The sequence below is a fragment of the Carettochelys insculpta genome, chromosome 4 (genome assembly GCF_033958435.1).
Source record: "Carettochelys insculpta isolate YL-2023 chromosome 4, ASM3395843v1, whole genome shotgun sequence".
Taxonomy (NCBI): domain Eukaryota; kingdom Metazoa; phylum Chordata; order Testudines; family Carettochelyidae; genus Carettochelys; species Carettochelys insculpta.
Window position 1 is genome coordinate 14007216 of NC_134140.1, and position 14692 is coordinate 14021907.

At 43.6% G+C, this 14692-nt stretch overlaps 1 protein-coding gene across 3 annotated transcripts in view; it reads left to right on the forward strand.

The window, feature by feature from the left end:
- Positions 1 to 3046: 3046 nt before the first annotated feature.
- LOC142012330 (charged multivesicular body protein 3) overlaps positions 3047 to 14692 on the forward strand; it is a 53705-nt gene continuing 42059 nt past the window's right edge. Inside the window, exons 1-2 of one of the 3 annotated variants that reach the window (XM_074992265.1) lie at positions 3047 to 3754; positions 9785 to 9924. In XM_074992265.1, coding sequence (XP_074848366.1) covers positions 3529 to 3754; positions 9785 to 9924 — 366 coding nt within the window. In that variant the 5' untranslated portion in view covers positions 3047 to 3528. Of the gene's footprint in view, positions 3755 to 7829; positions 7853 to 9784; positions 9925 to 14692 lie in introns of those variants that run through there. The other 2 variants (XM_074992269.1, XM_074992266.1) reach the window with 2 other exon arrangements.

Below are 14692 nucleotides of genomic sequence, written 5' to 3' on the forward strand. Positions count from 1 at the left end.
TTTCAACTACAGAAGCAAGGCTGAATCCTTGCCTGATTCATGGGCCCCTCTTGTACTAATCCTCTTCTCCAGAGTGAAATCTCAGTAGTCTCCATTTCTTTGCCCTAAAAATCTCTCAGTTACCTTGCTGTCCAGTCTGCTTCTGGGCTGTGATAAAAAAACAAAATCCATCTTTTTGGAAAAACAGTTGGTATCTGTTTTCTTACTACTAGGACAGTCATATTCCACAAAATATCAGCATGTGAATACATATGAACAGTCAATGTTGAAATATGAATCCAAAGATTATTTTAGCCAATCAACTGCATCTAGGGAATGTTGGGACTTTGAGGTTGTTGGCAAAAGTAGAGGTCTGCTTCACTTATTCCATTAACAATAGGAAAATGCTATTTTAGTGACAGGCATTGTGTACGCCTACCACACCTTTTTTAATAGCATTCAACCGTTTTGCTGTGTGGGCTTTCATTTTAATTATTGCTGTGTTCTTTCCAAACTGAGATGAATAGACATTTACCTTTCAAAGCCTGTACCCTACCTTGCAAAGCATATAGTAATAGGTCTAGTGCTTATTAAAAATCCTTAACTTTTAACTAAAATTAAGCATGGTAAGATCCTTTCCCTTGCTTTCCTCCCACTCATTACTCCACATATGTCTGAGCTGCTCATTTTAGTTGACTAATTCATCTATTTATCTGTGTTCTTGCATGTGTCTCAAACAAAATAATTCTGCAAGACTCCTTAGGAGTTTAAAGGAGAAGAGAGTTGTGGACTTGCAAACCACTGCTGTTACTGATAACATTAGGGAGCTAATGTCTGGTGAACATGCTTTTTGTAATGCTGTAGACAAAAAATTGCCACCTATTTGCACTGGTAGCCCAATAGTTTTCCACCCAGGGAGGGATGTGTGGGGGCTGGCTTTATCAGTAGTCATTACAGCAGTGAGTCACTTTCTAATGAGGACCTTTAGTGCATGGAAGATTTGACAGAGACCCAGAAATTATGCCTCATCTTTGTCAACTTGATAACATTTTGTAGACTGTGACACGTTACAAAGGAATGTGAGAGCATTACAATCTCTCACTCACAGACTAACTTTAAGGTACCAATTGATTCCTGAATATATTCTGTTCAAGAGGGCCTTCACACGTCATCCAGTACTTAGCAAAACTCTTGTAAAATCTGTTTTGTCTTTAACTAGCCAGTATTAAGGTTATGTGGCTTACACTTAATGTTTGCTATTGACTACCCTCTCACCACTGTACATAGAATAAAGGATGTATGCTTTTCGATATAGGGAGCAAAGCTGACAAAGCCCGAAGTTGTGACAAGCTATCTGTAAAATCAATTTGCCTTGCTGCTCTTGGCTACTTGAGCTCTCCTTACCAAGTACATGGAAGATGAGTGTAGATGTTCACATTTGGGGAACGATAAATGTGGTATTCTCTGGGAAAGGGTCCTGGCTGTGAAGTACCTCACACCAGAAATTAGTTTGAGCCTGAGACAATTGACGCAAGTTGCTAGACATATTTTTCTGCAGGTGTAACGGCTGCCCATTGGTGGGCTCAAATCTGGGACCTCTGGAGCCCAGTGCGTCAGCCTTACAGTTTGAGCTAAAACTCAGCTGGCTCTCAGCAAAGGTTGGGGAGGGGCATCATCTTTTTTCTCTGTAAATGGGCTAGGAGTCACTACATGGGGCAATGAACAACGCCACAAGGTGTGAGTTACATGAGCCTTTCTATTATTAAGGAGCCTTAACTGTAGTGTAAACAAAGCCTTTGTTGATTTTAAAAAGGGTAGCTTTGACAAAACAGGTAAGTGTACCTACTGCAATGCTCCTGCCAATAAAACTCCTGCTTTGCTTACAGAATAAAACCAAAGCCCATCACTGTCAAAGGGCTCTTGTTTTCTCCCTCACCTCCAGTATTGTGGGAGCAGCACTATTGGAGTTGCTTTATTGTCACTTTGGGTGAGGAGACTGAACCTCCTGAGCTGAGAGGGGGTAGCACACAATCTCCCACAATTTGGGTTTGCAGCCCCTTCCCTGCCTCACAGGCCTAGGATAGCAGATTGCTCTCCCCCTCGCTCTGGCCTGATGGAGTAGCAATTTTTGAGTGACTGATACTGTGACTGGGCTCAAGGGCAGCCAAGGCCACCAGCATTTGACTCAGCCTTGTAGCCTTCATGATAGAGGGGTAGGCAGGCCAACCTTGCAGCCCAAGGCAGCTGCCTAGTTTGCCTCTTCAGTATCTAGCGCCCTAGGGCAGCAGGAAGGAGAGGGCCCTGCGTGCTACACTCCACTTCCTTTGCTCAGTGCGGTTAGTCCTAGCAGGGCCGGAGAGGTTATTAACTCCGGCTCGCTGTGGTCGCGCGTGTCAGCCTGGCCCACGCCTCACCGCACCTGCTTCCGTCCCGGCTCATGGGTGGGGCTGGCGGAGGTGAACGCGCTGCGGCCCCCTGTGCTTCAGTAAATGGTAACACAACTCACAGGGGAGAGAGCGAAGGGATCCTAATCTGGGGCAGAGTGAAGGGCCGGGGAAGAGATGGGGGTGGGGGGGGCTGAATGAGGCGCTGGGGAAGAGATGGGGTTGGGGGGGCAGAATGAGGCGCTGGGGAAGAGATGGGGGTGGGGGGGCTCAATGAGGTGCCGGGGAAGAGATGTGGGGGGAGGTGCAGAATGAGGGGTTGGGGAAGAGATGGGGGTGGGGGGCAGAATGAGGGGCAGGGAAGAGATGTGGGGGGGAGGTGCAGAATGAGGGGTTGGGGAAGAGATGGAGGTGGGGGGCCTGCATGAGGGGCCGGGAAGAGATGGGGGCGGGGTGCCCCGGGGCTATCTGGGCGACCTTTCCCTTGCCTCAGATCGCTCCGGGGTTTGTTTCTCTGGACCCCCCGGCTCCCCGCTCCTTTGGCGGCCGAACGCCCCGCGCCGCCCGGGGGCGGGCAGAGACCAGGAGGGGCGGTGCCCGAGATTCCCCCTCCCCGCTGCCCTTTGCCCCCCTCCCCCGGCTCTCCCCGCTTGCGACGTCACTTGTTATGTCTCCGCCGGCGACTCGGGCTCCGGCGGGGGCAGGCGGCGGCCGGACGGGGGAGGCCGGGATCCGGAGCCCGCAGACAGGCGCAAGGCCCAGTCTCCCGGCCCGCTGAGCGTTCGGCCCCGGGGGGGCGGGTCCCGTCAGTCCCCCTAGCGGAGACCAGCCCGACTGCGGGCCACTGTCCCCCCACTGCTTCCCCGCCTCCGCCGCCTGGCCGGGGGCCTCTGCCTCAGCTCGCCACCCTCTTCGCCCTCCCCGGCTTGACTGAACCCCCTTTTACCCCCCCCCACCAACTTGGCAACACCTGAAATACCCCCACCCCCTCCCCGCCTGGGGACCAGGGCAGCGAGGAGGAGGAGGAGGATCCAGGCAGCGGCAGCAGTGGGGTTATTGGCCTGAAGAATTGGCTCCTTCCCTCGTCTCCTCCATTGGGATCTCTCTCCCTCTCTCCCCTAGGATTGGCTCTCTCTGCCGAGAGTCACACACACAGAGAGGCAAGATGTGGCTGAAGCTATTTTTCTTGCTTCTCTATTTTCTGGTCCTGTTTGTCCTGGCCAGGTTTTTTGAGGCCATTGTCTGGTATGAAACCGGCTTCTTTGCCACTCAGTTGGTGGACCCGGTGGCCCTGAGCTTCAAGAAGCTGAAGACCATTTTGGAGTGCAGAGGGCTTGGGTACTCTGGGCTGCCGGAAAAGAAAGATGTCAGGGAGCTGGTGGAGAAGTCAGGTAAGAGATCATACCTAAAGAAGATATTTCACCCATTAATGAGAGATTTGGGGGCTTCCCCTCACCCCCCCCAGGAATGGTTTTCGGCACTTAAAAATATCTGAATGGTTGATTTAAAAAAAATATTAATTGCTTATTTTACACAAAATCACCTCGGTAGTAATAATCTTACATTTCTAATCGCAGTTTTTGTACTGGAAGATCCTCGAGTGCTTTCCAGGTTGTCCATACACTGCAGCCACCAGTGAAGTGCAGCCCCTCTGGGGTGTAGGACAGCAGCCAGGAGGAGGGAAATATTAGCCAAGAACATCAGGCAAATGCTACTTTTATGAAAAGTATCATGCGGTGTGAGGGTACAGAGTCTCTAGTTTTGCAGCTCTTGTCAAAATATTACATATAATACGCATCTTTTTTTCTCAGCCTGGTGTCCACCTTTCTGTGTTACCAGCTCTCCAAGTAGAATTTAAATAAATAACCAATGGTATTAGGACAAGATGGAATGAAGTGGAGGAGACTGGTAGATGACATATGCTCCAAGCAGGAGTACAAGGTTTAAGTAGTAGTAGTAGGTCTTAGGAAACCAGATAATAAAATATTAGTGTGATAAATGTGAGAGATTATTCAAAAAGCTGTAGAAATGTGCAATGCATTATATTTCTTACACAAGTTATAAATGTGAATAGCCGATTATACAACTTGTCCAAAAAACCAGCCTTCTGTATTCAATCAGCTGGTTATTTGAGTGAAGATTTTGCTTGCAGGAAAGCCAGTATTTCAGGGAAGTTACTGAGTTGCTGTGTGGTAGTTGAACCTGAATGTTAGATTATGTTTGCACAGTTGGAAGTATATTGTATGACTTGTAGAAGCAAAGCTCACAAGTCAAACATTTTTTTTCTCCCACTCTATATCCTCCTTGCTACTGTAGTCCTCAATAACGTAACTATATGTTAAGCACTGTCATGGGCCTAATTTTGGTCTCACTCGTCTTGCCCAGGTATAACTCTACTGACTTACCACTGGTGTTACCATAGTGTTTAAAGGCCCCAGTTAGGACCAGCATTCTGTGATGTGCTATGTAAACAACTCCTGTGCCAACCAACTTTCTGTCTAAAAAGACAAGTGCCCTTTGGTACTAGATTCACAAAGGGAGTTAGGCACCCAACTGCCAGTTTAGGTGCATAAAATCCCAGTATCATAGGTACTGAAAAAAAGTCCCACACAGCTGTCAGCTAACCTCCTAGGTGCTAAAACTTGTAAAGCATGTAAGTTTTTGCAGGGACAGTTCACTAGGTGTCTGTTTCTACCTCAGAGCATGCTCACTGGTACTTCTCTCTAGATGTCTGGGTGGCAGAGCCCCAGGGCAATTCATTAACTGCAAGATGAATAATCACTTCTCTGCCTTATTCACTTGTGGGGCCCAATCCAATTGGTATGCTCTGAGCATATCTAACTCCTCACAAAATGGCCCATGATGGTGGGAGGCATTTCCACATACATTTTAGCTCATTGGTTAGGGCAGTGTTACCCATTCTTATTACACTGGGGGGCCACATAAAAAGCTTAAGCACAATATTGTGCAGGCAAAAGAGATTCTACATATTTTAATAAGATTTAAAGTTGCCTTTACTGATTTTGTTTTTAACGTTTTGCTTTGTTTCAGATATATGTAGATATGTTGTTTTTATGTACCGTATTATCTGTTTAAACACTTACATGCAATTTGGGCAAGAAAAAGACATAGACTCTTTAATTACTTATCCAAAGTGCTGCAAGCAGCAGATCAGGCACCATTGCTGGGGTGGGGCCTTGAACCACAGAGTCACAGACATACCAGCTAAATAGTGTATCCACTGGGCTAAAAGTTATAAGGGAACTCTTCCTCTCCCCTGCTCAGATTTTTTTGTAAGAAATACTCTAAGCACTTCCCTGGAGAGGGTTCACAGCAGAGTCCCAAGCAGAAGTAAGCACCTTGCTCTAGATTGGATTTAGGCCAGGACTACGCTAGACATTAAAGTTGATTGTAGATACACAAGTCTAGCTACGAAATTGCCATAGCTAGAATCAGTTTATCTACAATCTACTTACCTGGCCATCCTCAAAGAAGGAGGTTGATGGCAGCTTCCCTTACTCATTGCAGTATTTTGGAGTACAAGCATCAACCGGGTGGATCTTCTGGGTAGTGAAGACATACCCTTAGGCACAGAGCTCTGTGAGAGGGGTGTGGTTTAGGACAGATGCATCTCTGGTTGACTAGCTGGGATGGCTCATCACCTCACTGCTAACTTCTAAGAACCCCCCACTGTTATAGGAAGCCTGAGCGCATAACTCAGTCTTTGTAAATCACAGTGATTTTCTGACTGCTTAGACACTAAGTATTGCAATGCACAGCATCACCTAAGTCCCTTTATGAATCTGGACTAGTGATATGTAGACTTAGGCTCATAAGCTTCGAGTGGCTAAGCTTCAAGTGGCTCTTAAATGTGTCTCCTGTAGCTCTTTGTCTCACATCACACAGTATTTTAATATAATGTTAATTATTAACCGATCGGCATGCTTTTACTATGTTACTAACCCATTGTAGTTGATAAAATAAAAATAGTTGGTCAGTCATTTTGCTGTGAGAATAATATATATAAAATGTTAAAGGGGCAAAGAATGTATGCTACGGTGGCTCTTTTGGTAATGTTTATGGCTAATTTGGCTTTAGAACCAGTGATGGCTGAGTGTCTTTGTTCTCCTCAATGGAACAATCTGACTGGTTTCTTACAGGTGTTGCTTCAGAGGTGGGTCAGTGGTTTATAGTTCTATACATAAAAGCATCACACATACAAAACACAGTTGGAAATTAGGCTTAGAAACATTTTGCGTGAGAGGCTGAAAAAGGGAGAGCGTGGCATCTTAGAGGTGGCAGGCAAAATGACAATGGGCAGATCAGTAAAGAAGTGTGAAGTTGCAGAAGGACCTTAATTTTTAGGAAACTTCAATGTAGTATAAGTGTTTCAGAGAGAGGTCTGTTGTGGTCAGAGTAACAGGCAAGGAGGGTAATTTTAGCAGCTGCTTTCTAAATGTGGGTGTAGGAGTGTGGGAGGATGGAGAGGAGACAACAGTAATCACAATGGGAGCTAGGGCCTCAATGAGAATATGGGTGGAAATAAATGGATGCAGACAGTGTGGAGTGAATGAAAGTAAGAGGATAGTAGTAGGCATCCTTCAGTCTGCATAGACTATGGATCGTGCCCTTTATAGTTTCAATTGAGGACTTCATTTACAGCGTCTACTGTGACTATGAAGACCCACACGAGAGTGACAGTCCTTACTGCATCTCTTGCAGATGTGGTGGGTGTCTGGCAAGTCCTTAGTGTGCTTTCTGTGTGCTCACTTCTCCTCTGCTAGCTGTCTGATCCTCATCTCGCCCTTCTGAAGGCCCTTGTGTAACTCCTGCCTCCATCTGCCGCAGTCGTCTGCTAGTTCTTCCCAGTTGTCCAGCTCGATGTCTGCCTCTCTGAGGTCTCTCTTGCAGACATCTTTGTAGCGCAACTGGGGGCGTCCGGGAGGTCTTTTGCCAGAGGCTAGCTCACCATACAGGATGTCTTTTGGAATCCTTCCATCATTCATCCTGTGGACGTGGCCAAGCCAGCGGAGCCGACGCTGCCTGAGGAGGGTGTGCATGGTTGGGATTCCAGCTTGCTCGAGGATGGCAGTGTTGGTCACTTTGTCCTTCCATGATATTCCAAGGATGCGCCTGAGGCAGCGCAAGTGGAAGGCGTTCAGCATCTTTTCCTGGTGGGCATACAGGGTCCAAGTCTCGCTGCCATAAAGGAGGGTGCTGAGGATGCAGGCTCTGTAGACTTGCATTTTGGTGTGAGCGTACAGCTTGTTGTTATTCCACACTCTCTTGCTGAGTCTGGACAGAGTTGTGGCCGCTTTTCCAATCCTCCTATTTAGCTCAGTGTCCAACGACAGGGTGTCAGTGATGGTGGACCCGAGGTACACGAACTCGTGGACGACCTCTAACGTATAGTTGTCAATGCTGATTGATGGGGATTCAGCAACATCCTGACGGAGTACGTTTGTAAGAGTAAGAGGAAAAGAGGAAAAGTAAGAGGATATTTGGATCCCAAATATTTTTTAAAATTGTGAACTATTAATAAAATAGCTAATACTATTAACACTGACAGTTTAAAAATCTAGCTGGCGTCTCATTGTTGACCTTGTTTAGTTACCCAGTTTAACCTTTGTTGCTTTTCACTTTTGCTTTCTAATTCATTTACCTTCATAATGTTGTAATGCTTTTTTAGATCATTTGGATCAGAGATCCCTTTATGTGCTGGTCACATCCCTTTATGTGCTGAACCTGCCTATCGGCCCTCTGGGGCATCCAAGCAAAGGCACAGAGTTGGGATAACCGCACTCCAGTAGAGTAACCTAGACATTGATAATTGCTCTGGGAGGGCTCAACTAAAGAGATTCAACCACACCTAAAAGCACAGCCTTCATAAGGGACCAACCCCCAAATAAATCTGTCTTACTTTGTGTAAAACTTCAGACAATCATTGATTGCTTTCCATCCATAGATAGAATTTCATAAAATAGAATTTCCACAGGGTGGTAAACCTTTGTTTCATTCTCCCCATCCCAGTGTAAAATTGCGGATTCAAGATGGATTACAGCAACAGGTAGCATAGTCACATGTCTTTTTGGACCATCCACAGTTTGAGCTTACAAGAAAAAACAAAATTGTTCACAGAACATTGTCTTGAGCACTAGACCTTTAAGTCCCACTTCTGGCTTTCACTAGAAGGCTAGCTAGATTAATAAACAGGTTTACACTTCAAGTTTCTAAGTTCATGCACACAAATATGCATTCAGTGGATCACTGGCTCTTGAGTGATAGGATACTTGACCTGTTTTTCATAAAGCATCTTTAAGTTTATACATATCATTTTCAAAACATATTTCCATAAAATATGAGAGCCTAGTGTCACTGTTTGGGTGGAAATACCACAGGGGAATGTTTAACTCCAAAGTGTTTTCACTTATTTTTTTAGATGTCACAAAAACACTCCTGCTTTTACATGGTATTTTCGCTCTCAATAATGTGTTAGTGTGTCTTAATGAAATCAATAGTTTTCTAACTATCAAATGCTTCAACTTTAAGATTCTGTAAGGAACAACTTCATTTTTTACAGATTTTTTAAAGAATAGTTTAACACAGTAATATTATTCAGTATTAACAATCTAGTTTGTAATGTCTCTGAAAAAGTGTGGAAAAGGAAATAACTTTTTTTTTCCATTATCTTATCGAATAACCTTACATATATTGTTTTAAATGAACAAATCTTGTTGTTAGGTTTGAATGTCTTAGGAAATGTTTACTACTTTGTAAATAGAATAAATCAGTTTTTAGAGTGGAATAATTTAATCTCAGCCTAGCTATGTAAAAATACTATGGATTATTCCATTGTAAATAAAATTCTAATTATACAAACATTGACTAGCATTATTGATTGAAATTCCAAAAACCCACTCTAAATTGGCAGTTTTAACAGTATGTCTTCTGGGTGATTTCTGTATTCACTAGAGAACAAAATTTCCTGTAAAATAAAAGAGAAGACATCTGACTTAAAACAGATAGTTTCCAATTTACTACTGCAAATATTAGACAACATTAATAGGGATTTGTGAAGGTGAAAATACATTTGTTTGTTTTTCAGTATGTTCAGTTGCATCTGTAAATTGTATCTGTGTAATCTAAAGCAATCTGTTCATGCCTCATGGTTTATTGACAGCTGAAATTGGTGTGTGTTAACAGCAGGAGTACGTATAAAAATAAAGATAAAATTGTAATTGTCCTTGGACTAAATTGGTGCTGCACCCAGCTATGTAAAATGTAATTAACAAATTTTCACTATCTGAAAAAGAAATAGCTGTATTACTAGTATATTTTTGGCTAGTGTTGACCTTTATCCAATATAGGTTTTTTGTTTTTGTTGTGTTTTTTTTTTTTTTTGTTCTCTGTCCATTCTTCAGGAGACCTCATGGAAGGTGAGCTTTATTCTGCTCTCAAAGAAGAGGAGGCCTCTGAATCAGTTTCCAGTACAAATTTCAGTGGTGAAATGCACTTCTATGAGCTTGTAGAAGACACAAAGGATGGTATCTGGCTGGTACAGGTATTGATATTTTTTGTTCTGTTTTGTTTATCCTGGCTGAAATATGCTTCAAAGTACGAGTTATTTTTGGAGACTGGTTCATCTAATAGCAACACCTCGGTTCTGAGTTTGCGAAGAGATGGTGTTTGACTCTGTGGAACAGAGAAAACCCCAGAAGAGTGCTCCAAGGTAACAAGCGCTAGAGAACTAACTTGTGCAACAGCAGAGAGAATAGCAAGTGGCAGAGCTCCTGTGCAGATAACAACTGTTTTTCATTAAATGTCTAAGTAAACAGCATACTATAATAGAGAGTTAGTAAATAGCACAAAAGTACGTATTTGTTTTTAAGAGTACAGACTACACTGGACTATAGCCAGGTACAATAAGAACATGCCATTTTATGTGCTGTATATGAATTATGTAATATCCCAACAGATAAAGATAGGGATTTGGGAAAAATACCTTTGATCCCAATTAGCCAAGATGAAAAATGTGTATTGCCACCTTCCCAAGGGTCACCTCCAACAATTCTGAAGGAATAAAATTAGTTATGTAATTTCAGTTACATTCTTAATTTTATGCAACATATTATTGATCAGCTTAATACATTTTTAAAATGACCTGTTACTATGACTGATCAAATAGTGGACTAGATTAGATATATGAATGTAACTGGTATTTCTGAATAATAATTGACCAGCAACAATTTGGTTACAGGTGCTGCAATAACAAAAATAATTGAATAAATTAGTTGATCCAATGCAGTTTTCTGAATAGTATATTGATTAAAAAACCAGTATTTGGCCAGTCCTACAGACAACGGCTCTCTTGTTTTTATTGTCTGTTCTCCATTCTTGGCTTCTCTCCATTTTTCATTCTAGTAATAGCTCCCGGTATATGCCTTTCTGAACTGTCTTCCTTGTGTTTCCTCATCCTTTCTACCCTCCTCTCCTCATTGTGGTATCTGCTTTCCCTCACCTGCTACATTTTTCTTTTCACCTTTCTCAAATCTCTGGATACGGTTCTTTTTTTCCCCTTCTCAGCTTATCTGGTCAATTTCTATTGCACTTGCCCATCTAATTGGCCATTCTCTGAGCCATATAAATATAGGGCTTGGAAATGTAACCAGACAACTAATAGCCAGAGGACTAAGCCTTGCAGATACTGATTAGTAATAAAGAGAGGGGCTCCACTGTTCATGGGCAATACCCAGAGGAGATGACAACCCAACTTTGCCAGTTCTGACTGCTGGGAGCCACAAAGGAGCTGGGATTCCTTTTAAGTTACTGTCCTTATCTCTTCAGTCATCTTTGGCTCCTATAAGGAAGCAGGAGAAAAGTGACAGTCACAGTTGACCCTGTGCTCAGCCATAGTTAGCTGCCAGTGGTTTGTAGGTTTTGCGGCTGAGGACAGTTTTAAGTGGATTTTTGAAAGAAGCTAAGGTAACGGATCCATGCTTTGTTTTTGTTGATAATTGTCCCCCTAAGGTGGGTGGCCATATGTCCCATTTTGGCCAGAACACTTCCTTTTTTTTTAAGCCATGTCCTGACTCCCTTTCTCAAAAGGAGTCATTTGTCCTTTTTGCTGTCACTGACTTGATCCTTTGGCAAGAGCAAATCAGACAAATGCCCACTTTTGTCAAAAAAAAATAGCGTGGAGGGCAGGTTGCAGCGTGAAGATGCCAGCCCTCCACCGTAGGGGGAGGCGGTGGTCCAGCATAGAGACGTAGAGGGGTGGATGCAGATTTTCAGTCCTTACCAGCCGCCTCACATGGGGGGAGAGGACCTTGGTTGACTGGCTGGGGGTGTCCCATTTTCTCTTTGGAAAATACGGTCACCCTATACAGTACATGTAAATGGTGTCACAGGGACAGCGTAGAGTTATTTGTCTCCCCTCCTCCCCCAAACTGGTGGGTTTGAAGTCTGGACAAGCAAAGACTCACTTAAGACAAGTTTATCTTAAAGTTATATGTGTATTTTTTAGGGCCAGCAATATAAATACTTGAAGAAACAGATCAAAGTTAGTATGCAAGGAAATGTCACGTGTTTTGTGGCTATGTTCCTTGTTTTTCTGTAGACTTGTACACAAAGCATCCAAGCTATCTGGTAGTCTATGCATCAGTATGAGCAATCTATATTGTTTTCAGTGACTACATATGTTAAAGTGCCTGGTACTCCTCACTGGAGCTTCCTAGGAATCTCAGGCAGCAGCATTCCTTCTCTTGTATTAGCTGATGAACTCATCACGTCTTTTCTTTTAGAGTCTCTGCTTCTCACTTACCAGCTGCTGATGTGGCATTTTCTTTTCGATAGATAAGTATGATAAGCAGTTATTCCATGAGCTAAGGCCAGTACAATTTACCATATTGATAACTATGGTTATGCCTACATCAATCTTCTGTGGTTCAGTTTCACATATCTAGTAGGGAAATGCAAAATCTATCAGTTGGGGTTCTGGCTGACCCCTGTATTTCTTGTGAGACATGAGGAATAAGAGAGGTCAATGAGAGAAATTCTCCCTTTGATCTCACTCATTAGGGAAAGCCAAGTAAGCCGAGTGCAGATACGCAATTCTAGGTATGGAAAGTACGTAGCTAGATTGACCTATTTGTGGTCGACTTACTTTTCCTAGTGTAGACATAACCGATGTTGATGTAGGATTGGTGTGTGGCACTCTTGCTTCATCTTAGCCATTCTGCTACTGCCTCAACACTGCAGATGGGTTCTAGAATTTCCTCATGCCTAGTCTATGAGGAGTCCTGTGGCACCTTAAAGACTAACAGGTGTATTTGGGCATAATTTTTTGTAGGTAAAACCCACTTCATCAGATGCATGTGACAAAGTGGGTTTTACATGTGAAAGCTATGCCCAGATAAATCAGTTAGTCTTTAAAGTGCCACAGGACTCCTTATTGTTTTTGCACATACAGGCTACGTCTACACTAGCCCCAAACTTCGAAATGGCCACACAAATTGCCATTTTGAAGTTTACTAATGAAGCGCTGAAATGCACATTCAGCGCTTCATTAGCATGCGGGCGACCGCGGCACTTCGAAATTGACGCGCCTCGCCGCTGCGCGGCTCGTCCCGATGGGGCTCCTTTTCGAAAGGACCCCGGTTACTTCGAAGTCCCCTTATTCCCATGAGCTCATGGGACTTCGAAGTAGCCAGGGTCCTTTCGAAAAGGAGCCCCGTCGGGACGAGCCGCGCGGCGGCGAGGCGCATCAATTTCAAAGTGCCGCGGCCGCCCGCATGCTAATGAAGCACTGAATGTGCATTTCAGCGCTTCATTAGTAAACTTCGAAATGGCAATTTGTGTGGCCATTTCGAAGTTTGGGGCTAGTGTAGACACAGCCACAGACTAATATGGCTACTCCTGAGATTCATGCCTAAATAACACGATGATTTTTTTTTTTTAAAAACAGATCATGCCAAAGCAATCTAATAGCTTTCTTTGATAGAATAACGAGCCTTGTGGATAAGGGAGAAGTGGTGGATGTGGTATACCTAGACTTCAGTAAAGCATTTGACATGGTCTCACATAATATACTTATCAATAAACTATGCAAATACAACTTAGATGGGGCTACTATAAGGTGGGTGAACAACTGGCTGGATAACCGTACCCAAAGAGTAGTAATTAATGGTTTTCAATCCTGCTGGAAAAGTATAACTAGTGGGGTTCCGCAGGGGTCTGTTTTAGGACCGGTTCTGTTCAATATCTTCATTAACGATTTAGATATTGACATAGAAAGTACACTTATTAAGTTTGCAGATGATACCAAGCTGGGAGGGGTTGCAACTTCTTTGGAGGATAGGTCATAATTCAAAAGGATCTGGATAAACTGGAGAAATGGGCTGAGGTAAACAGGATGAAGTTTAATAAGGACAAATGCAAAGTGCTCCACTTAGGAAGGAACAGGCAGTGTCACACCTACAGAATGGTAAAGGACTGCCTAGGAATGAGTACAGCAGAAAGGGATCTAGGGGTTATAGTGGACCACAAGCTAAATATGAGTCAACAGTGTGATGCTGTTGCGAAAAAGGTAAACATGATTGTAGGATGCATTAACAGGTGTGCTGTGAACAAGACACGAGAAGTCATTCTCCCGCTCTACTCTGTGCTGGTTAGGCCTCAGCTGGAGTACTGTGTCCAGTTCTGGGCACCGCAGTTCAGGAAGGATGTGGAGAAATTGGAGAGGGTTCAGAGGAGAACAACGAGAATGATCAAAGGTCTAGAGAACATGACCTATGAAGAAAGGCTGAAAGAATTGGGCTTGTTTAGTTTGGAAAAGAGAAGGTTGAGGGGGGACATGATAGCAGTTTTCAGGTATCTAAAAGGGTGTCATAAGGCAGAGGGAGGGAACTTGTTCTTCCTTGCCTCTGAGGATAGAACAAGAGCCAATGGACTGAAATTGCAGCAAGGGAGGTTCAGGTTGGACATTAGGAAAAAGTTCCTAACTGTCAGGGTGATCAAACACTGGAATGAATTGCCAAGGGAGGTGGTAGAATCTCCATCACTGGAGATATTTAAGAAGAGGTTAGATAGATGGCTTTCAGGGATGGTCTAGAAAGTGCTTGGTCCTGCCATGAGGGCAGGGGGCTAGACTCGATGGCCTCTCGAGGTCCCTTCCAGTCCTACTCTTCTATGATTCTATGATATTGGTTTCAATACCATTGATACACTATACAACTCTCAAATAGAGAGCAAGTAATCTACAGATAAAAATGCCTATTTAAATGTAAGTGTCTCATGTTATACATAAATAAAACTTCTATGTTTCAGCTACT